Source organism: Perissodus microlepis, chromosome 4 (genome assembly GCF_051167445.1).
Source record: "Perissodus microlepis isolate ML-2025 ecotype Zambia chromosome 4, ASM5116744v1, whole genome shotgun sequence".
NCBI classification, from domain to species: domain Eukaryota; kingdom Metazoa; phylum Chordata; class Actinopteri; order Cichliformes; family Cichlidae; genus Perissodus; species Perissodus microlepis.
Window position 1 is genome coordinate 16,170,974 of NC_140464.1, and position 22,816 is coordinate 16,193,789.

The 22,816-nt window shown below is 42.5% G+C and overlaps 3 protein-coding genes across 3 annotated transcripts; 2 read left to right on the top strand and 1 right to left on the bottom strand.

Moving 5' to 3' along the window:
• On the top strand, positions 1–11,448 carry LOC146388654 (testis-expressed protein 2-like). The gene is made up of 12 exons (XM_084926094.1): positions 1–646; positions 3,846–5,200; positions 6,202–6,402; positions 6,718–7,000; positions 7,196–7,383; positions 7,956–8,156; positions 9,277–9,376; positions 9,818–9,950; positions 10,046–10,183; positions 10,299–10,508; positions 10,633–10,753; positions 10,931–11,448. Exons 2-12 carry the CDS (start codon positions 3,992–3,994, stop codon positions 11,075–11,077), a joined length of 2,931 nt encoding a protein of 976 aa, XP_084782220.1. The 5' UTR covers positions 1–646; positions 3,846–3,991; the 3' UTR covers positions 11,078–11,448.
• A 7-nt stretch (positions 11,449–11,455) lies between these two features.
• On the bottom strand, positions 11,456–15,521 carry LOC146388655 (large ribosomal subunit protein uL3-like). Its single transcript, XM_084926096.1, has 10 exons — positions 15,352–15,521; positions 14,384–14,576; positions 13,869–14,037; positions 13,619–13,754; positions 12,782–12,968; positions 12,536–12,696; positions 12,271–12,372; positions 12,024–12,119; positions 11,813–11,932; positions 11,456–11,612 (listed from the first exon to the last, which is right to left on the bottom strand). Exons 1-10 carry the CDS (start codon positions 15,415–15,417, stop codon positions 11,553–11,555), a joined length of 1,290 nt encoding a protein of 429 aa, XP_084782222.1. The 5' UTR covers positions 15,418–15,521; the 3' UTR covers positions 11,456–11,552.
• Positions 15,522–16,385: 864 nt separating this feature from the next.
• Positions 16,386–19,119, top strand: ndufb10 (NADH:ubiquinone oxidoreductase subunit B10). The gene is made up of 4 exons (XM_084926097.1): positions 16,386–16,616; positions 16,893–17,031; positions 18,576–18,715; positions 18,965–19,119. The coding sequence occupies exons 1-4, from the start codon at positions 16,469–16,471 to the stop codon at positions 19,051–19,053; spliced, it is 516 nt and encodes a 171-aa protein (XP_084782223.1). The 5' UTR covers positions 16,386–16,468; the 3' UTR covers positions 19,054–19,119.
• The last annotated feature ends 3,697 nt before the right edge of the window (positions 19,120–22,816 follow it).

Below are 22,816 nucleotides of genomic sequence, written 5' to 3' on the forward strand. Positions count from 1 at the left end.
TGTTTGCACGCACAGATGAAAGCGGGGCTTCAATATTAGCTGGATCGCCATAAAAACAGTCTTTTGAACATTAATCCCGGCGTGAATTTTCCAGGTCGCGCAATTACATAAGTCTGCGTACAGCGGGGACTGCGGTGTGGAGCGGAGAGGAGGGTTGAGCTCAGGCTCTGTTTTCACGCTGTGGGGCAGAGCAGAGAGGAGGAGTCACTCCGCCAACTGTTGGCCTCTGAGATCTAATCTGGATTACAGTTTGGTCCACTCTGCAGCCAGGACACCAATAATCACATTATTCTGTTTCGGCCTGACGCCTCCCGAAGCGGGCGGAAGTGGCGATGTCAAGTCGTGGCACCGCCGCTGGCTTGCTTGTCTGTCAAAGCTGAACTGCGCGTTTAAACACCAGTCATTTGTTCTCGGGAGTTTGGATGGTTTCCCCAGCGAAGGTGATGTGAATGAAGTTGGGTGAGCGTTCCTGCGGTAGGTGGTTGGCTAGGTGGCGTGCATCCCCGTGTGCAGAGCACGCACTCTGCAGCACGTCCAGACCGATCACTGCAGCCTGAGCTGGAAGCGCAATAAATTACTCTGGACCTCACCCAACCTCTGCCACTGATATATTAGAGGGGCAGATGATCAGTCATGGCACGTTTAGGTAAGTACTAACGCATTGCTGTTTTTCTTTTGTTTAGGAAAAATCTCTCAGTCAGTGCAATAGAATAGATTCTTTTACTACCAAAAAATCAGAGTTGTAGGATTTTGTCTTGAGACTGATTTTCTCGTCCTCATCATGCACTGGTGAATTTGGTGTGTTTTGAAATAGCTCTACTTATCAGCGGGGAACGGTTTAAAAGCTAAAAAAAAACAAAAAAGTTTTGAGGGAGGATGTGCTCGAACAGACTCTTTAAGCCCCTGAAGTATTATCTTAATAACCTGCTTCAGTTCAAGTCCACTGATACTTACCCTGTGATACCCAAACAAACACCACCCAGTGCCAAATGTGTCACCGTGGTCAAATGGTTGTTTGAGGGCAAGATTAAGAAGCACAGGGATGGCATGGAAATAAAGGTGCGTGATGCCAGCCTCTAGGGCCAGTCCTCAAATGATCCCAGGTAACAGCTCAATCTATTTTATTTTAATGAATTAAATCTTTCTCAGAAAAAAATAACATTTGAAATATTATTTTGTCTCCTCTTTATCCGATTCCCCCCACTTAATCCAGGATAAAAAGGCCAAGAGGAGGACAGAGCAGGGGAGACATGACACTTTGGCAGAATTCAAAACCGTGTTGACGTCAGGGATAAAAGTGGGACTCTCTGCTGGTGCCATCATTATTTCCTCTCCGCATTAATCCTTTCTGACTCATATGTTGCTGTCTGCTGATTGGAAGAATATGCTGGAAGAATATATCAAATGCACAGCATTTGATATCGCTTTCAGTGTCAAACGTGAACTTTGTCATCTCAGCTGTATGCAAGTGTGCAGAGAGATGGAACTGCAAATCTCGGAGACCCCAGTGCAAACACATAGTGCAAATAAAACAAAACATTTTGCTTCAACATGAAGAATAGTGCAAATACTAAATACGCACAAGTAGGCAATATGCTCCTAAATTTAAACTAAATGATGTGGTTAATATTTACAGAGAATATAGGACGATGGTTGAATTGACCAAACGTGTTCTGAGTGTACGGGCAGGTATAAATGACATGTGCAATACAGAAGCTTAACCTGAAGATAGAGTCTGAACTTACAGACCTATGAAATACGACATGTGCATTCTTAGAGTTCAGTGTGTGACTTTTTCCATCAGTGTCCTTGTGCGTGAGTATAAGATCTTTTAGCTTGTGACATTTTTAAAAAAACACATTTATAGAAAGTTTTCAGGTCTGATAGTTTGTCATGGTTTAGCCTTTACACTGAAAGGCTGGGAGTCGCCCAGCCTTTCAGTTTTTTTAATGTCAAGAACTGCATTTTCAGTTATCATTTCTCTATTATTTTCTTAACAAGCTACTAAACTGTAATAACAAAGGATTTATTGCTGTCTCGGTTTCTTTGCATTTTACTTTCTCTTACAAAATGAGCTTGTCTCCTTTGAACCGTGTTTTTAGTTCTTTTTTCTGCTCATTATTTCTTTCCTGTGACAGAAAAAATGTTGGTGTGTAGATTCTAATTTTAGCTTCTAATCCTTCATATTTTTTTCCAGAGGAATATCTGCTCCACTTTCCACTCCCAAACGACAAACCAAGAACACGAGGTCTAGGCTTGCCTGTACCTTTGTCTCCAGTCCTCTGAGGGTTACACCTCCTCACTCTTACTTGTGCAAAATTGCATCCACAATCCTGCCTGGAAAGCTGCCAACTCCCTGCTGACTCTATATTCCACTGAGCAGCGGAGGTTTTCCTCCCCCTGTCAGCATGAACTGATCCAAATTGACTTGCAAGTGGAAATTGATTAGGGTAATGCAGTACTGTCTAGGGCAGCTTAAGCACTCAAAGAGCAGCACTTTTGGTTAATTAGATTTGACAAACAGCCCAGCAGCTTGGTGCTAAAATTAATATCTCGCCGTATGAGCGTCGTGCAGAGACACGGAGAGATTTGATGGCACCCAAAGCAAGTTAACTGGTTTCTTTTTCAGGCCCTGAAAATTGGTTTCATCAAGATCATTTATAACGCACAGAACCAATTACTAATTATGTTGTTCAAATTTTGCTTCTTATTTTGCTTGCATGACTGTATTTGCTCACTAATAGCCACATTTCTTAGTTTATTATGATGCAGATGAGCAGGGTCACATTACATTGCTCATAAAGCTTGACTGATACTGCAGATCACACTGTGTTGTGTGTGTGAGCTAGTTTATGGATAAATGCACTTGAAACTGACTGATTCATCAAATGCAACTTGTGCCCTGAGTGATTTAGTTCTCTGTTACAAAAGCTTCTTTAATCAGGAAGATTACAGCCGTTTGATGTGTTGACTCTCAGTGAATTAGACTGTACAGTCTGCCTGGCAATGATATATGCTCGTGATTGATTTAAAGGGTTTTTAACCTCCTAAGACCCGAACTCTTCCACGACATGCATTTTTAATTTCTCTTTGATATTTGGGCATATTGGGGCCCGATGAATGTAAAAACAAAGAATTACCAGATTTTTTTTTTTACCTTATTTTTGTTTTTAAGAAAAATAAGAGCCACATATGAGGATATTCATTTAAAATGTTGATAAAACAGTAGCAGTACAATGTCCTCGTAAGTGGATATCAGGCCCATGTAGAGCAAAATTGAGTATTTTAGTCTAAATAACCCAAAATGTTATGTCCACATATGTGGACGCCAGGTCCTAGGAGGTTAAAGATTGTTGTGCATTTAAAACTCTAGCTTATGAAAGGAGTGTTTTATTGTTGTGCTTTTAAGGCAAACTGGGCAGTGCTTGGAAAAAAAATAGCTCTATTGTAGAAGGCTGTTATTGTGTTGTGTATCTTTCAGAGCATCTTAAAAGCATTACTGATGTCTCAAATAGAGTGGAACACTGCATCTAATTTGGGATTAGCTGACACTCTGTGCTGATAACTCCTTTCCAGAAACAAACCGCTCGTCCACCCTCTCCACATTACTAGACTCAGACATTATGTGAACTGACAGCACAACGTGAAGCCGAGTTCCCTTTATGCCCGCAGAGGTGTAGTTAAAGACGAAGGAGAAGGTGCAGAAAGGACTGAGAGAAAAAACAAGTGACAAGAGAAAGGGGAAAGAAACTTTCAAAGGTTTGGAAGAGTGGAACAGAGAGAAAGGAAATAAAGGGCAGGTCAAAGTAGTGGATTTAAAACTATATTTTCGCTATTTTTTTCAGGATCCAACACAATGGACTGCACCCACCCTGAGAAGGATTTTCCAGTTGTCCATGCAGTTACAGTCTCCCATGCATTCGTGTCTCGGAGGGCTACAACTCCATCTTTTTGACCACATCCTCATCTTAGCTCCTCATTAACAACCATCATGGAGGACAGCAAGCTGATCTTCAGTCTGGACCGCCATGAGGAGGGTCCTTCTGTGACCTTTTCCAAAGACAAACCAGAAAGCAGGGAGAGCCGGCCTGAACCCAATTTGTGGATCAATCTGGACCTTAGCCAAGGGCAACGCTCCCAGCCTCTCTTCTTGCCTCACTCCCCCTCTTCCCCAGGCTCGTTAGCTGATCTATCAGAATCATCAGCAGGTCTGCCTGTCACCACCAACCTAGTGAAATCTTCCTCCACCGATCTGGAGCCAAGGGAAAGCAGCTCTTTAAGAAGCAAGCCCCTCCTCAGTCTGGTCAAGTCTCTGAGCACAGAGATCTCCCGCCGTGTAGAGCCAGAGGTCAACCTCTCCAAGTCTGACTCCAAGCTACATTTGCATCCTTTTAAGCAGCTTACATGTCCAAAGATACTGGAGGCCAGACCTGAAACAGGAGGAATGGATGAGAACGACGCCCGGGTTTCACCTCCTTCCACGGGCAGCATGTCTCCCACGGAGCCACGGGGCAGTTCGCTTATCGCCGAGCTGGAGGACACGCGGCGGAAGTTCTCGGAGGCCATGCAGGACCCACTGAGCATGCTGAGTAAGATTATGGGGGATGAAAGCTCTGGAAGCCCCAAGCAGGGGAGGACTTCTGGTGCAGGAGAATCACCAGCCTCCCACAGCACTGGTGGAAGAGATGGAAGCAGCGACGAAGCAGGCCTCAGGTGTCGGAGGAGGACTGACGGTGAGCACAAAGGGGTGTGTGACACTGCCGTCAGACGACTCCAAAAGGATTCATTAACAAAATCCTCCATCTCCCCAGAACGGCACACCCTCAGCAGAGACAAACATTTGGAAATCTGCACCTATGGGGATATGATTCAGGTGGTGGAGCGCCAGAACAGCTCCAGAGAGACACATCCTAGAACTTACCCTCAGTGTCAAGTGACAGTGCCGGGTTCATCTTTGCCTCTTTACTGGCTCTTTCCTGTGGGCCTTCTAGCTTATGGTTTCTTTGTCCTGCCTCTTCCTCCCTACGTGACAGGTCTGTCAGTGGGGGTTGCATGTGGCTTTATGCTGGGCTTGGTACTGGTGTTCATGTTTGCCCCACAGCGCTCAGCCGCCAAAAGGAACTGGGTCTTACATAGCAAACTCAGTGCCGTGAACGACAATCCACTGGACGGAGAGCTCGCAAATCTACACAACCTACAGGTAATAAATTAGTTTTAAAAATTACTCTATACATGAGCATAGAAGAAGACTAATCTAAATGTTACCTCTAAATCCGTATGCAGTCAAACTGTGGCAGATCAAGACGACAGATACCCAGGAGGACTGTTGTTTTCCCTCTAAATGAAATTGTGCAGGTCAAAGTTTGTATCGCCACAATGAATCTGTTTTAATAGCTTTCCACCTGCTTTTGCTCTGCTTTGTGTTCATTTCCAACCATTAATATGATAAAGATTATTACAGCATTTCCATCACAAACACGTTGCTGTTTAAAGAGCCATTGTTGTGATTACGCACACTCCGATCTGCCTCTGTATGCAAAATAACCTCTGCAGCCACTCCTTTTCTGTTTCCTCTTTTGCTAATTTGGCTACATGGAAATGCTCAAATGTTTGTTTTGCAGGATGAGAGATCAAAATATCAAAGATCAGCGGGCATTAGATAGCATCAAAGAAAGATAGTGCTTTGAATGGTGCTTAATGGAATCGTTTTTAGGTAATTGCTGTTTTAAAAGTAGCCCCTGAGGACCGATTATTATCCATGAAAGAGAGGGGCAGTCTGATAATAGCTTTCTCAAAGTACTTCTGTGTCAGTCTGACTAGAACAGTGATACTTAAAAAGATTTTAAAAAAGACAAATTTTATCAGGATAGAGGGCCTGCTAACAGCACACAATAGTCTAGACTCATCTGCGGTGTTAAGTGAGAGTTGTATTGTGCCCTGGCTCGTGTTTCCCCTCCTGCTGAGCTGTTTGTCACAGTTTGCACCACTTGCTGTGGCTCTAATTTGCCACAGTACAATCTTTGCCTTCCTAGCCGTATTTAATGCTTAAATGTTAACTCTTGGTTAAATGCAGCCTCAATACAAATACAAATATAGATGTACTTTAGTTTTACCAAGAAAACATAAAGTGGTTTGTGGCTGCAGAGGTTTCTGCTTGAATCCTGTCCTTTTGGATTAAATGTTCTTATTACTCACTTTCAGGGCTGGATGAATGAGACCCATAGCTATGACCCTGAGACTTTCCACCCTTCCATCACACACTCTGTCTATGTTACACTGGAAGGCAGCCGGCTGCAACTAGCATACCCACGTGCCAACATCGCCCGGTGGGCTTCTTTCGACGAGACACCCCACAAAGCTGTGTTTCTGCGTTCACGCACTTACCAGCTGGCTAACTGTAAGGTCAGTTCATTTGTGAGAAAGCAAGCCTGCCTTTCAGAGGGACATTAGAACCACCTGAACCCCTTGCTCTTATTTCTCTGCACCCACTGAAACAGTTATCACCAAAACGAATAAACCGGACCTCTCCGCTATCTCACCTGCCCACTGAGGCAAGCTAAAGTAGCTCTCCCTGTATGATAACAGAGTAAAGTTAACACACATTCACTGGCAGTGCTTTCAGTGCTGCCAGTATCTCTTTTGAGCATGTTGTATAAATGCAGATGGAACAGAAATTAAATGAATAGTTGGTCCTTCTTTTCAACATTTTTACTTCAGGTGTCTCTGGTGCCTCCTGGTTTGGCTCGTAAGAGGGTGTGGAACAGGAAGTACCCAATCTGCATCACTCTGGCTGAGGGGGAGGTAGGGGAGGAAAGCGTGGTTGAAGGGCAGGAAACCGAAGAAGAAAGGGCAGAGAAAAACACAGATCCCCACCAGCAGTTTCCCGTAACTCTCTACCTGTTTGGCCGCACTGGAAGAGAGAAGGAGGAGTGGTTCCAGCATTTTGTGTCAGCCTCTAGAGCCTTAGCCCAGACCAGTGTAAGAGATGAAGGAAACATAGGTAAGAAGATGACTTGGTTGAGTGATATGGAGAAATTCAGCTGGTTGCGATACTATATGTAGCCCGGAAAAGTCACCTCTTTCATTTAAAATACATGTACTACAAGTTACTCAATGCCAAATTTGCCTTATTCAATCATTCTTTCAGCAGTATTTTTAGATTCACCAACTCTTTACTTTCAAATGTGTCACACAGAAACACTAAACAGTGGAGAGACCATTAAAGAAAGCACAGAGGAGCTGCCTGATTTCCCAGGAGCAATGAAAGCAAGAACCCTATTGGACTACAGCTCCTACATGACTCAGCTAATGGGCTCAGAAAGTTGCAATCCCACCCCCAGCCCCTGCCACAGTGACAAGGGAAGCCCCACGACTTGCAAAAAGGTCAGTGAACAAGCTTGACTATCAAGCATCTCTCGAAGTGATGTAAACTTTAAACTTCCCGTCACTGTTTTTCAGGTTCCATTTAAATTGTTTTTTTTCCATGGGGGGAGATATAGCAGTGTTTCGTAGCCCTGTTTAACTCATGTCACAATAACCCACACTGATCAGAGCTGCTTTATATCCGCTTTTCTTTTATAGTGTTCTCTGTGCTCACATGAGCCATGTCCAGAATGCTGGCTCAGCTAAATACACCTGCTGACTGGACCAAATTTTTGTATTCAGCAATATCAGATATCATCTGGCTGGAAAACTATAAATAGTAACTCATTGGGACTGGAACATACTTGTCTGTGCTTCTAATGCTGAATTAGGTGGTTTGGGGTTGGAACCCCCATAGAGGGACAGTCTGTTCAGATGTTTAGAGGAGGTGCCACAGAAAATGAGAGTGGTGTTTATTTTAGATGACAGTGCGAATGTGTATTTTGTTTCTCAGTCCTATTTGGTCATTTTACTCCTGAAAAATGTTTGTGGCAATATATATGTCTCATTTTTTTTAAAAATATTTCCTGCAGATTGACGCCAAAGAGCATGGTTCTGGAGGTCAGGGTGGAGCTGAGGCTGATGCAGGTACTGGGCCGGGGGAATGCTCTGTAGAGAGTGAGCCCACCTGGGTTAACTGTCTGGTGGGAAGAATCTTCTGGGACTTTCTCTGGGAGAAATACTGGGCCGATCAGGTGGCGCACAAAATCCAGAAGAAACTCAGCAAGATCAAGGTGATGGTGTATGAGAATGTGTGTAGGTTAGGTGGGTTTTTTTGGGGTTTTTTTTTAGCAAACTAAAGGAAAAAGAAACATAAAAATCACATGTTTGGCCCCTGCATGCTACCAGAACTGCTGTGATGCATCACACCTGTGGTTTACTGCTCTATAAGGGGACAAGTGCACCCCAATCATACTAGCAAACTCAACTAACCATAGGTTGAGTGTTGCTCATTCTGTGCTGCCTTTCATGGATCACAAAAAGTTAGCAGTTGGCATAGGGGAGCTGAAAATGTTATTTATTTTTCGAGCTTAGTCAGATACCACAGCATCAGCAGTGTCACTGTGACTAATGATGTGGCTTCTTAAAGAGATGGAAACTAAATAAACTGTAGGACAGCCTGAACATCAGGTCAGAGGTCAAAATACATGACATTAAGTGCACAAACGCTGCATTTCTCCTTTTCTGTGTGTGTGTGTGGTGTGTTCCTGTCTAGCTATCTTTGTGAGGACCAAAATCTGCATTCTACTATACTTGTGAGAACCAACAGTCACTTGTGAGGACACACTCACCGGTCCTCATAAGTTTGAAGGCCTTTTTGAGGCTCAAAATGTGGTTTTAGTGTCAGAGTTACAATTGGGTTATGGTTAGGGTTAGGGTAAGGGGCTAGGGAAACCTGTCAATGAAGGTCCTCACTAAGATAGCTGAATGGGGTTGTGTGTGTGTGTGTATGTGTGTGTGTGTGTGTGTGTGTGTGTGTGTGTGTGTGTGTGTGAGAGAGAGAGAGAGAGAGAGAGAGAGAGAGAGAGAGTGAGTCTGCTGATAATGCACTTCCTCTGGCTCCCAGGGCAATGGGTGGGGAGTGCTTAGAGGAGCACTGATGGTCCTGCAGCATCCCATTGCTCATTGCATGCACTCCTCTGTGACACAGACCTTCTGTTTTTTTTTTCTCATACACAGTCACACACATATTCACACAGTATAGTTTCCCCTGCTCGCTCATTTCTTGGAGGTAATTAGCCAGCCTTGTAATACTTCTGCTATGCTTTTGCCTGACTATATTTTAAGAGGTTTCTGTTACTGACGTGAATGCACCAATCGGACTAATAAAAGACTCCCTTTGTCTCATTGTAGCTGCCGTACTTCATGAATGAGCTGACTCTAGCTGATCTGGACATGGGCACCTGCCTACCTCACATCCTTAGCACATCTAAACCTACGCTGGACTCCAGAGGTACACCATGGTTGTGTTCATATGCTTCATTTGTCAAGTACTTTCTAATGCACTCATTTTAACTGCATGCGAGGAGTAGCCAGACTTTACTGGTTACTTAACAGCGTATACCCAGATCTCTTTCTCAGTCGCATTCCTGCTGTGAGTACAGGCCAAGATCTCAATTGTTTCATTACTGAGTTTGGTTTGTCATGGCCGTCCTAAAAGCTTTCCATTGTCTCCCGCTGAAGCGATTAGCAATCCTCTTAGCCCGAGCTATCGTCGACCAACAATAACTAGCCAAAGCTATCATCCGCCAGTCTAATGTCCCTTCTGCACAACACCGTGCCAAAACGGATTAAGAAGAGAGACCAAACCAAACTCAGGGTTTTGAACTAATTAAGAATTCAGCTGCTGTAAGCTTTAAGCCCTTCCTTTTTCCCCCACACCTTTATCCCCAAGGTCTGTGGCTACAGCTAGAGTTGGTGTACACCGGCTGCCTTCAGATGACCCTGGAGACCAAGATGAACCTGTGTAAGCTGGGTAAAGAGGGAGAGGATGAGGCTCACAGTGTACCAGAGACCCAGAAAGTGGGGTGAGACCCACTTTAGCATTTCAGTGTTTGCGAAGAAATGTGTTTTTAACCTGAGCAGGTTGATATGATGACTAGAACTGTTATGTTTTTTTCAGCTCTAAGATGAAGCTGTGTATACTGGCTGATAGTGATGAAGAGTCATCCAGCGCGGGGTCATCTGATGAAGAGGAGGTCCCTCCATCTGAGCTACACGGATGCGTGGGAGACAAGAGTCCTATAATGGCAGCCGACGGGTAACTTCAAAACTTATTTAGAATTTTTCCACCTAGAAATATGAAGGCATGGTGATGACATTTCATCACTATGAGGTAGGCACTATTGACTGTTCTTGGTCTTTATCCTTTACAGGCACGCAGGCGGCAGGACAAGCAGGAAAATCTTGAGATTCGTGGACAAGATAGCAAAGTCCAAATACTTCCAGAAAGCCACAGAGAATGAGTACATAAGAAAGAAGATATCTGAGGTCTCCAACATGCCCCTGATGCTGAGCGTTGAGGTCCTGGAGCTTTCTGGGACGCTGGCCATCAACATCCCTCCTCCTCCTACTGACAGGATATGGTGCTGATTCTCTTGGCTGTCTTGCCACTTCACTGAATTTAATTACCATCAAGAAATTCAATGCAGACTGCAGGTTTTGTTTCTTTACTCATTATACACCATGGTGATAGCCGCTGTCTTTCAGGTACAGTTTCCGGGTGCCTCCCAGGTTGGACCTTCACGTGCGTCCCATGCTGGGGGAGAGGGAGGTCACCTTCACTCATGTCACTGAGTGGATTGAGAAAAAACTGCAGTGTGAGTTCCAGGTCAGTCCATCAGTGTTTCCGTTTGCCCACGGGGATGATTCCGATTAATAATTCATGCATTTATGTTCTGACAGATTGATATCAGCGTGAGCAGAAATTTCCTGCGTCTGTGACAGTAACGTTTAATGATTGCATTAGTAATTAAATATGGTTGTGTTGTCCTTTGTCTCTGAACAGAAAGTGTTTGTCATGCCCAACATGGATGATCTTTATCTGCCCCTCATGACATCTGGACTGGAAAACCCACCCGCATCCCACCATTCCTCAATCCATTCCTCATCCCAGCAATCGTCCATGGAGTCTCAGGAGTACCTGTCAGAGTAGGCGCGGCTGACGCCTCAGATGTTGAGGCAAAATTGCTGATGTTCAGCTATTATCCTGAATCTCTAATGGATTCAGAGGCTGCTGCAGCTGGGTCCCAGCTTGAGTGGGTTCTCTGTTACCAGTGCAGGACAAACATCTCCTGAAGCCTCGCTGAGCTCAGCAGTGACCTCCTGACTGTGAGAATGATGCTGCAGTGACCCCTACTGTGAAGTTTATTACTGACAAGAGAAATGTTAAATACAATGCTGACAACTGCTAACTGCACAAAATTAAAGGGTTATTGATGTATTTTTAAAAGGGAATGCTGTTTGAGCCAACTATCATCCATCCGTCCATCAATCCAGGAAAGAATAAAATTTGATGAAAACTTTCCTCGTGTGTTCCTTATTGATTAGAAACACAAATGCAGTTAAAACACAAAATTCAAGTATAACTTACACATTTTATTATTTTGTAGGGTTTATAATCCACACTTTCAGGCCTCCTCTGGCAGAGGACCTGGCATTGTTTTTTGGGTGTCTTTCTTCAGAGGCCCCTGCAGGTAAACAAGAGGTCGGGAGTTAAAACACAGCAGAATAATTACAGATTTTATTATGTCATCAGTGGATAGTTTGAAGATTTGAATCGTATTGTGCAGTTATTTTGCCTCACTCGATCAAAATCTTTGCTTCCTAGTATTCAGTTGGGGTTTTTTGGTTGTTGTTTTTTTCTTTTTGGTTGTTTTTTCACACTCACCATAAATGCTCTCTTCTCCTGGGCTGTCTGGAAGCGCCCATGGCCAAATTTGGAAGTGGTGTCAATGAACTTGAGCTCGGTGCCTTCCTTGGACTTGCGCGATGTGTGCGTGAGTAAAGACTGTGAGGAGGAGCAGCCAAAAACGTTAAACAGTACACTTACACGAATGATACCTGTAAGAGCTGAAGACCTTTTAAATTCCACACTCTACCTTTCGAAGGGTGAGGACACGTTTTTTAGCCCCGATAACGCAGCCTTTCACCATGACAAAGTCATTATTCACTTCACCATAACGAGGAAAGCCTCCCTATGACATAAATGTAGTAATAAAGGTTAAAATATCTCACCTGATGCAAACTCTTCGTTTTATATTACTGTTGATACATTATAAATATCGACTTTGGATACGAGAAAACTTTCATGCACAATATGATACTGTAACACAAAGCTGGGAGTACCATGGGGGTAATGGTTTTCTGGCTGATGTCATAGTTAGTAGACGCATTGTTCCGGATCACTTTTCCATCCTGGATGTGAAGACCCCTACCAATACGGTAGATCTGAGAAAACAAAAGAGGACATCAAGATTTCAATTATGGAAAACCCCTCATACTAATGATAATAATTCATAATACTCCTTATTTAAAGAGATGTTTAGGCAACCAACAAACATTTTTAGAAATGTGACTAGGTGTGCACAAATAAGTTCTTAAAGCTATAAACCTTTTTGTTGATCTCAGTGCGGTGATGATAGCCTTTCTGACCAGCGCGAGCTTCAGTGAAGCCCACACGGGCAGGATGCCAGGCTCCAATACAAGCCACCTTCCTCAAACCCTTGTGAGTCTTCCGTGGAAGTTTCTTTGTGTGCCAGCGGCTTGTCACGCCTATCAGCCCAAAGACGTAAAAGTCATGGTTGGACCTTCCGGTTTATTACTGATTAAACTTTTCAATGCACAGCACATTTCCTACCTTTGAAGCCGTGACCTTTCGTGACACCGATGACATCAATCATCTCATCCTGGTAGAAGACGGCAGATACGGGCACAGCCTGCTCCAGGTGCTCCTTCGCCCAGTCCACCTTGTCCGAGATGGTACCCCCATTTAGCTGCACCTCCATGACGTGAGCTTTTTTCTGCCTTAAGGGCAACAGTCGCATCTGGAGGCAGATGAAAACTAATTAGGGAAGCCTGCAAGCTGCAAACAGAAGCAGCTCCCAAGTCTAAAACAACTATGTTGTTAAGTGCAGAGCTTGAGAAGCATACTGAAAAGCATCTTGCTTTCAAGTTACTATAATTAGATTTATTATTCAGCATGTGGCCATGTTTGAAATCTCAGATGTAACACCAGTCACTCGGAACAACTGTGATATTTAAATGTGCATGTTGATGTTTTTCTCCATGAGCTGAGGAGGCTTGATCTTAGCAGGATTTTAAGAACTGAAATCTTGGCTGATCTTTGGCTGCATGCTGCCAACATAAAGGCAAAGACTCTGTGAGTGGCCTTCATCCCCCGTGAAAATTATTTATAAACTGCTATTTGAAACTGCCCTCCAGTGCTCCCCACAGGGTGATCGTTGTAGTCAGAGCCATCCAGCTACCGACAACTAAGAGTTTGGGGATTTGGAGGCTTTTGTCTCTGTTGCATGTGGGCAGTTGGATAACTCTGACACCTCTGCCCCCTCCAAGGGAGAGATTTAACAGAAGGAGATCAAGTAAATAACTGTCGGTGATCATACTAGCCGATGAAATCAGATGGAAAACTACAAACTGAGCTAATGTGATACAGGATGGTGATTTTAGAACCTACCTGTGAGTGAACAATAACCCTGATGACTGAACAGTACTTCTTCATGGCATTGAAGTCTTTGTCAAGCTGCTTCTTGCCTGTCTCGTCCTGCCACTTCTTAGCATACTTAGTGAAGGCCTTCTTCTTGCTCTTATACCTGAAACACAGAAAAGCTCAGCACATATTGAAGGAACAACAGTGTGATAAGACCGTATGTGTGGGTCAATTACTTCTATGCACAGGAGAGCTTTAAATGATCACACGCGCGTACCAGTTTTTATAAAATCTGCGCTTGCACTCGTCACTCAGGTGCTCAGCAAAGATGGTTTTCAGGGAGCGCAAACCACGGATCGTTTTGATGTATCCCACAACACCCACCACAATGACAGGCGGAGTCTCGATGATGGTCACCGCCTCAACTTCTTCTCGCTTTGATTGCTCTGTGGGAGACAGAAGGAGGCAGATCCTGCTAGGAAAACTGACAGATTCAAGTCAGTGAAGCATGCAGCAGGTAAACAGAGGGTGATAAAAAGGTAAAAATATGCGAAACAAAAGAGACGTGAAGGAATGCGTTTTAAGTTTAGCCTCAGCACAAAATCAAAGCAGGCTTTCAGTTTTTAACACTAACAGCTTGAAAGCAGCCTGAGCAATGCTGAGTTTATTCTTTCTGTGTCATTTGATTTTATTCAACTTTCAATTTCTATTTACATCTCTAAAATAATGCATGCTATATACCAAATAGATAACAGATTTTCTAAAGTCTTGCATCCATCAATGTTTACATACTGAGGGCAGTGCGGTGCACCTCTCTCAGCGTGTGGGTCATGCCCGCCTTATATCCCAGGAAGGCAGTGAGGTGGACGGGATGGCTGGGGTTATCTTTGGGCCATGAACGCACCCTCCCCCTGTGCTTCTTGCTTCGCTTGCAAGGCAGGAACCCCATGTGCCCGTGGCGAGGAGCATGGAATTTGCGATGAGACTGAAAAGCCACAATGGAGTTGGTGCACGCCCAAATTGATGACATTTAGATAACCAATGGGTGTTTAGTGTTACTTTCATTTTTACAGTTACCATCTCCTTTTGATTATTTGTCAGGTCATAAACACACTGCCAGTGTACAACATAAGCTGATGTCCACACGTGTCCAGATGTGTACATTTGAATGTACACATCAGTGGTGGGAGACAGCCACATCACTTTATACTAAAGGTGTAGCACACATTTACATAGCAAAACAAATTATTCCTTTTAGTTACTGCATTATATGGTGACATCAGTCATGTTTTTGAGCAACTGTTTGTGATCATTTCCTCATTTTCTTTAAATTCCTCCAAATCTTTAACAGTGTTAAGTTAGCGGAACACAAAAAGAGTCATCTTTCATGATCTTCCAATCTGTTGCCTTTGTATTCAGGCCATGTGCTTCTGCTTCACTCTGTTTCTGTTTCATATCTCATGTAATTCAGAAATCCAAATAACATAATTAAGAAAACTTGAAACGATGGTGTCTTGTTATAGAAAAAAAGGTCACCAGCGCAGTGTTCCACGTGCTCTCCTAAGCATAACCATTACTAGATTTCAGTGTGCTTCATACACTCTTATGAATTCAAAAGGTCAAAGAAAGTGATAAATCATCACACACACACACACACACACACACACATGCACACACGTAGGAGGCAAAGACAGTCCAAAAAGTGCAGCTTTAACTATCCTTTAAAGAAGAAAACAACCAAAAACACAAGGAGCACTGACCATGTCTGCGGATTGTCCCAGCGACAGATAGAAAGAGACAGAAACCAGTGCAGATGCTAGGGTCATACATAAGATGACACACAGGGCTCTAATTTGGTGTTTGGCCCAGATGAGGGGACGTATTCGCTTTCAAACAAGACGACCTCTGCCAAGTCCTGACCAGATAGGAGGAGGAAAATGGTAATGTCAGAGGTCTGAGGTGGTGGGGAGGCCTAGTGGACAGGAACTGTACAACCAAGAAAGGAGAGGAGGAGGAAGAAAGTCTTCGCTGTCATGTGATCATGTGACCAATGTTGACCTGATTTAGTTTTTTCAGCCCAGGACCACTCCACACCGATGAATTCGGAAACTCATGTCCTTAAGAAATAGAGGGGGCAAGGGGATCCAGTAAAGAGCTGATACAGGACCTGAGAGATGCATCTGGCCCTTCAGTTGACCCATCTACTGTTTGCTGAAATGGTCTCAGTGGAAGGGGTGACTGTCAAGAGGCTATTTTTAGTGAAGGTAAAAAAGGTTGAGGTATGCTGAAATACACGAGAACTGCACTAAAAATCTGTGGCAACAGGTCTGGAAGCATAGAATCCAAATTTGAAATTCTTGTTCAAGTCAGGTTCAAATCTTGGTTCATCACAATAGACTGGATAGAAAGCTTACCTAAGAAAGTTCAGACTATGTTAAAGAATAAAAGTTGTCATGCCAAGTACTGATGAGTACAAGTACATTCAAGCACAATTTCCCATTTTCCTAGCAAAATATTGAGAAAAGAAGGGCGGTTCAAGACTTTTGCATCCCACCTTAAGTTATCATAGTCGGCTCTCTGCCGCCCCCTACTGTAGCTAACTAGTACAACAGTCCAACCTGCGACCTTTACCCTTCGACCTTCATATTTTAAGAAAACTGAAGTGAGCTCGTTCCAAGTTTTCTTTTAAGTTGTTTTTTATTTGTAATAATTCTAATTCAATAATAAAGACTGGCATAAGGACGTTCGAACACTTTTATTTGCTGACCTCTAATTCGCCATTATGTTGCTTTTCCTGCGCATGCGCTCCGTCCAAAGGAGACCTGTCGAGGTCGAATTGTAGGGTTTTTTCAGTTTTGCTCAAAACAGGGTACAAAAATGCCTGCAGACTACGATAAAGGGGCATACCCAGAGCCTCCTCGGCAGACTCCGGTTGTGGACAAACAAACAGCACTGCCAAACCCAGCTCTGATTTTGTCTAAGCTCTTCTATTATTCCGTGGACCTGCCTGTCACCACATTTAGAGGTAACTGGAAGCTAACTCGGCTAACAGGGTAGCTCAACAACATAGCACAGGAACTGAGGACGCTGTATACGCATGCTGGTTTATTTAAAGTGGTGCTTTTTCTTCCACTGAATTATTTAAATCTAGATAATTTACAAGCTTTGTTTTGTGCGAGTAGATGTCAGGTTTTGCGGTAGAAGTCCGCGGTTAGTGAGATGTTTATGCTAGCAATGGTACAACCTACTCAGCCTGGACTGAGTTTATTTGAGCTTTGAACCCTTTCCTTCCTTCGCCCAGATGCTGTTGACAGTATTCGGGCTAAAAACAAGATCGTGTACTACCACCAGAAGTTCCGTCGTGTTCCTGACCTGACGGAGTGCAAAGAGGGAGATTACCCCTGCTACTACGAGGCAGAGATGCAGTGGAGGAGAGACTAGTAAGTAACATATGAGTGAGATTCAGAGGGATGAAAACTTTTCACATGAATGCATTTTTTGTCCACCAGTCTGCACTTTGTAATGTTAATGACAAAGGAAAACAGTTTTAGAGTTGTTTTGTAAACTAATTAAATTTAAGCAACTGAAATGCGTTTTGCAAATATATACAGACATCATTTATTGTGCATTAAAAGTCCTAAAGATGTTTCAACTTGAGTGGAGGCACAAGTGTAACACACACACTGTTAATGAATCAAACACATATTGCATTATGCCTAGGTAATCTCAACATATAAGTCGTAAAATCGTCTACAAAAACGCAAAATACTCACATCACAACCTCATCTTTTGGGCTTCATCTTTGTCAAAAGGTTTGTGGGCATTTTGAATAAATAACATGGTGCAGGTCAAGAAGTACAAGTTTTGTTAGCATGCCCCTCTGACATCAAAAAACTCTCATTCACTGTTTGTTTGTTTTTTTGGGTTTTTTTTTTTAATCAGTAGGGTGGAAAGTGACTAAATATTACAAAACTCAAATTCATTTTATAAAGAAAATGTGTACTGCATTAAATAAATAAAAAATAAGGTTAGGCTTTGGTTCATATTATAGATGAATGAATATATAGTGAAATTGCATGCAATGTCCTCTCAATGCAAAGCTCTGGGGGACAAGAGGCTTACAATATGTCTATTTAAAAAAACAACTGTATAAAGTCTATGATATATGTACAAGCCTGTAAAAGTAAACATAGAATTTCTAAAATTTCTAAGTAAAACATAGATCATGCCAAAACAGGACATGTCATGTTCTACAGCCATTTATTGCACGATTTTTTTATTTTATTTTTTTTCACTTTACAAAATAGGTTTTGGTTTAAAACAAAAAAAAAAATTGTTTTTGTTTTTTTTTTCTCACTGTTTTTACTGTTCTGAAAAGTTAAAACAGTGTCTGGGGTGGGGTTGATCTTTCGTGAGGCTTTGGGCTTTTTTCTTTATGTGGCAGGATACTGACAGACTTCTTTGAGTTTGTGTTGATGCTTCTAAATGACTCAGAGAGCATGAAGAAAAAGATGTAACTGGCCAGAAGTCCCAGCATTCTGGCAGAGCAATACCTACAGCTCATCACCTGGCCAACACACCTTCTGCAAAAAGCATGGTGGTGACAGGATCAAGCACATATCCCCAAGCATGCTTTGGAGATGTGTTTTTAGGTTGGTTTTTTTTTTTTTTTTTGGGGGGGGGGTGTTTTGCAGGGATTGCATGAGTGTAGCCAAATATAGGAGAACATTAAAGAAACTGTGTTCACCAGAGTGCAGTAACATGAATAGGGGGCAGCAGTTCACCTTGTAGCACAATGACACAAAGCAAACTGCCAGTATGGTGCTTGCTGGCTTCAGAAATGGTCTCAAACGGCATTAGAGCATTCCAGTCAGCCAGACTGAAAGACACATAACAATTTGGGAGAGATCAGAAGATGGCAAGTCTGTCTGACAGACTTTGACAGAAAATGAAAATCCTCTTGTGTTTCTGTCTTGTCCCTCAGCAAAGTGGATCAGGAGATCGTGAAGGTGATCCAGGAGCGTTTGAGGGCCTGCCAGCAGAGAGAAGGACACAGCTACCAGCAGAACTGTGCTAAGGAAATTCAGCAGTTCAATGAGGTGACAAAGAACTTCCAGTCACGCTGTAAGTACTGAGCTGTTCCAGAGCTTTGATGTGTGCAGTTTATAAGCAATAAGTGTTCAGTCATGGCACACAACATTTATCATTAAGTGTCATTGTTTCCAGCTTTTTAGTTTGTGAGTTTGCTTTTCTTTTCCTATGTAAAGGAGATTTGGGTTTTTGCATATTGTGATTTCCTGATTTTTGGAGAGCTTTTTCTGTTTTGCTGCACAGCCGCTTCATGTATTAAATTGTCATCTTTCCTCTTTGTAGATGGAGACCTGGGAGCTTATGCCAGTGCAAGGAAATGTCTAATGAAGCAAAAAGAGCGAATGATGGCAGCTCAGGCCCAGAATGCTTAAGAATCTCTCTCTCTCTCTCTCTCTCCTATGTAATAACTGTAAAATAAAGTTTATGTTAAATCACAACTTTCTACTTTGCTTTTTTTCACACAAATTAACTAAAGTGAATGTCCTGCTGCAGGAAATTTAATTAATGTAACTAAAAGGGATGGAGTTTTAGTATTGATCTGCTTGGGTGGCATTAAACCATACTTGGCCTTTGAGATGTTCTCTTTAATACAGGTTGAAAGGCAGAGAGCAAAAGTAAGTGAGACATGTTAACCGAGCAACTATACTGTTAGTAAAGGTGCAAAAACTAGTCTGAAGCCAGAAATTTATACCATCAACTAGTCAGACATTCCCATTTGAGTATCAGAGCTGGCAAAAGTACAGACATTCTGTAGTTAAGTAAAAGTTCATAAACTACTGTTAAAAAATACTCCACTAAAAGTACTGACTCAACTTCTTTACTCAAGTAAAAGTACAAAAGTAGCTGAAGGATGTTTCTTGAGATTACTCTATTCCGTAACTTATCTGTTAATAAAATATACCATGTTCTGAATGAGAGATTTGCAAAACAAATTAAAACGTACAGCTCTGCTATCACTTCCAACATAAATAAAGACAGAAAACAAAATAGCAGTGACGTTTGTAGGGTTACTGAAATTGGGTTAGCTGGTATATAATGATGTACCAGCTAACTTGATCGCTAGCGACACAGCTATGTTAGCATAATATAAACAGTGAAGCTAGACGATGAACGCTAACTTTTTTCCACTCAAAGTTAACGTGAGTGTTCCCGAAGGTTCAGGACAAATGCAATCGCATGGCAGGATGCTGTAAACGGACCGAACTTCAGTCGGGAGAACAGCTGAGATAATCCATCCACAATACGAGATTAGTTATTAATATACTGCTGCATGGGCTGGGCTGCAGTTACATCATAAGGTTTTGAAAACTGAGCTTTAAAATGATTAGTGGTAATAAAACCCGAGAAAGGCCGACAGTGATCGCTGACTGTTTTTAGGGCTTGTTGAAATTAAATAGAACAAGATACAAAGCATTAAAACATGTAAAAAACACAAAAGCCTTATTAAACACAGAGTAGTTTGGGCCCGGAAGCAGGATTCATCACGTCATCACCCAAAGACCGGATTCCTTCCATTAGCAGTTAGTACGAGCCAAGCTAGCTTTTATCATATTGGACTAGAGCAGGGGTGGGGAACTCCAGCCTCAAGGCCCTGTCTCCTGCAGGTTTTAGATATCACCCTGGGTCAACACACCGGAATCAAATGATCAGTTCATTACCAGGCCTCTGGAGAACTTCAAGACATGTTGAGGATGCAATTTAGAGTCCCCCACCCCTGCATTAGAGTAAAAATAGGATGACAACCTCCTTGTGACGAGGGAAAGATAAATCTGTGGTTGTCCCGTGATTACACTGAATTTTCTTTTTTGTTTGATGACGAACTGCAAGTAGTTCCAGCAACCAACTAAACCAACTAAAGGCCCAGATGTTGATCGTGTAACACTCTCAGCGTCTTTTGACTGCAGAGTAACTGCACAGATTGTCTGGTGGGATGCAACCCGTCTCCAAACAGTTGCAGCCCAATTTGGACTGACTGCAGTCTCTCAGACAGATTGCTCTGTCATGGTCTCAGCTGCAGGTCAGTCTGTGATGTTGGAGATCTTTGATAAACAGATGAATTATGAAGGAAGAAAAATACAATCGGTTTGATCCACCATCTGGAACGCATCTGCTAATAATTAAATCATACCTGGATAGAAGAACATATAGGGGAACACTATCAGTCATGGATGGGCCTCCCCAGAGCCAGATCTCTGTGAGATCATCCTGACAGAGAACAGAACAAAAGGCAGAAACATCCAAAGAAGAGCTTTGAACATCCTTCATGAACCCTGGAGAACTGATCCTGAAGATGCACAGAGCTGACATAGAGCTGAAGAATAAAGGCACTCATACTTAATATTCACTCTGAAGCTCGTTAGAATAGTACAAGCTCTGTTTTTACTGTATATGCTGTATATGTATATCCATGTATGTTTCAATAAAACATCTACCTGCCAAGACATAAAGAATAATGGGTGGCTCAAGATTTTTAAACAGTACTGTATGTGTTGACTAGTTTTTTGGGGATCCAATCATAAAGTTGCACATTCTTACTAATCAATCGATCATCACTGCAACAAAAACGAGACACCAGCAGTCATCAGATTAAATGTGAGGAAGAGGAAGTGGGATCTTCAGATTGTGTTATAGATGACAGCAGGTCATGCGTTTGTGTATTTGTGTGAACGTACATGACACCCAGTGACTGTCTCGCTTACACAAACACAACATGTTATTTGGAGAAATGAAGCTTGGCCGTCTTTTGTCTGCATTTTCCATGGTAGGTGATTATTTAGCCGCTTTTGTGTTTTATTCTATAGAACTATCCATTCACCTGTCAGCTTTGTGCATTACTATAAAACTCATTAACTCACAGCAGGGGGGGGGGTCACGAGGGCGAAAATAAAGGGCAAAGGCTGTAAAAATAACAGAACGTGTACACAACAACATTAAAGAAAAGATGACAACGAGACAGAAATGTAAAGAGAGCGTGCCCATTAAGCTCATGACTCTGATCCGTTTAATTTAAACAGGAAATTAATGTTAAGGGTGTCACACACAAACACACGCACGCGGCAGATTGTGTTATCTAAAGCAAACACGAGACGTTATAAAAGGAAAACATGATCTCAGAGTCTCCGTTTCAAACTAAACACCAACTCTGTGTGTTTCAAAAGAGCCCGCAGAGAAGAAAGGCTTAATTAAAAGTCATATATTTTGGATTGTGGTGCTGAAGTCAATCTTTAATATGAAGTATAATATATAAAGCAAGCCTAAAAAAAGAAAGGAAAAGACGATTAATTACATGTATTAAATGTACCGCGATTGTTCTCTGACAGGTTTGAAATGCAGAGCTGCATTATGGATCATTTATAGCCTTAATTTTGCTAAGCTTGCAAATCTTAATCTAATTTATTTGACATTAATGTGTAGAGCGATATGAATGTAGCACAGCATTTACTCTCAGCTAACCTGCCCCTGTCCCTGAATCTTTAAACTACAACTGAAGAACCAAAGAAGAGAGAAAAAAACACGAAAACACAAAAAACACATACTGGAACACTTGTTTTCTGGCTGGCATCACTTTACTGTGGCCTAAAAGAGTCTAAAGGTGTTTGTGCAGAGCATTTTAAACTGCATTAATACATTCATGATGAGAAAAATCCCTGAAATCTACACCGTAACCTTGCACGTGACCTGATGTGCACCTCCCATGAAATGTAATTACACTTGAATGGCGTGGAAGGTTGGAGCATAGGGTTAAAAGGATTTTCTGGTGACATCGTAAGTTACATTTCCCGCAGAAGCCTAAATCAAACTTCAAGCACAGGACAGAAAGTGATTAAAACAACTGTGTGTGTGTGTGTGTGTGTGTGTGTGTGTGTGTGTGTGTGTGTGTGTGTGTGAGACTTCAACACAGCAGCAAGCAGGCGCACCGAGGACCCTCGCGCTCACTTTTTGCGTATATGTGTATGATATAATTTAGAAAACACATCGGTGCAAATTATAAGCCTGTGTCATAATATCTTCTGTTTTTGTGTTTGTTGGTTTGTTTTTATTTATGTTTTTTTTTTTGCGAGCTGGTTCAGATGAATCCAGAAGCCAGAGAATCCCCCGCCCTTCTCTGTTGGTCTCCACCCTGTGGAGCAAGCA

Coding starts and splice junctions, on each gene's coding strand:
- LOC146388654 (XM_084926094.1), top strand. CDS start 3,992: ATGGAGGACAGCAAGCTGATCTTCAGTCTGGACCGCCATGAGGAGGGT. Junction 6,403..6,717: donor ACCAGCTGGCTAACTGTAAG/GTCAGTTCATTT, acceptor TTTTTACTTCAG/GTGTCTCTGGTGCCTCCTGG. Junction 7,384..7,955: donor GCCCCACGACTTGCAAAAAG/GTCAGTGAACAA, acceptor TATTTCCTGCAG/ATTGACGCCAAAGAGCATGG.
- LOC146388655 (XM_084926096.1), bottom strand. CDS start 15,417: ATGACCCTAGCATCTGCACTGGTTTCTGTCTCTTTCTATCTGTCGCTG. Junction 11,933..12,023: donor GTGTCCTCACCCTTCGAAAG/GTAGAGTGTGGA, acceptor TCCTCCTCACAG/TCTTTACTCACGCACACATC. Junction 11,613..11,812: donor AGGAGAAGAGAGCATTTATG/GTGAGTGTGAAA, acceptor GTTTACCTGCAG/GGGCCTCTGAAGAAAGACAC.
- ndufb10 (XM_084926097.1), top strand. CDS start 16,469: ATGCCTGCAGACTACGATAAAGGGGCATACCCAGAGCCTCCTCGGCAG. Junction 17,032..18,575: donor ATGCAGTGGAGGAGAGACTA/GTAAGTAACATA, acceptor CTTGTCCCTCAG/CAAAGTGGATCAGGAGATCG. Junction 18,716..18,964: donor AAAGAACTTCCAGTCACGCT/GTAAGTACTGAG, acceptor TCCTCTTTGTAG/ATGGAGACCTGGGAGCTTAT.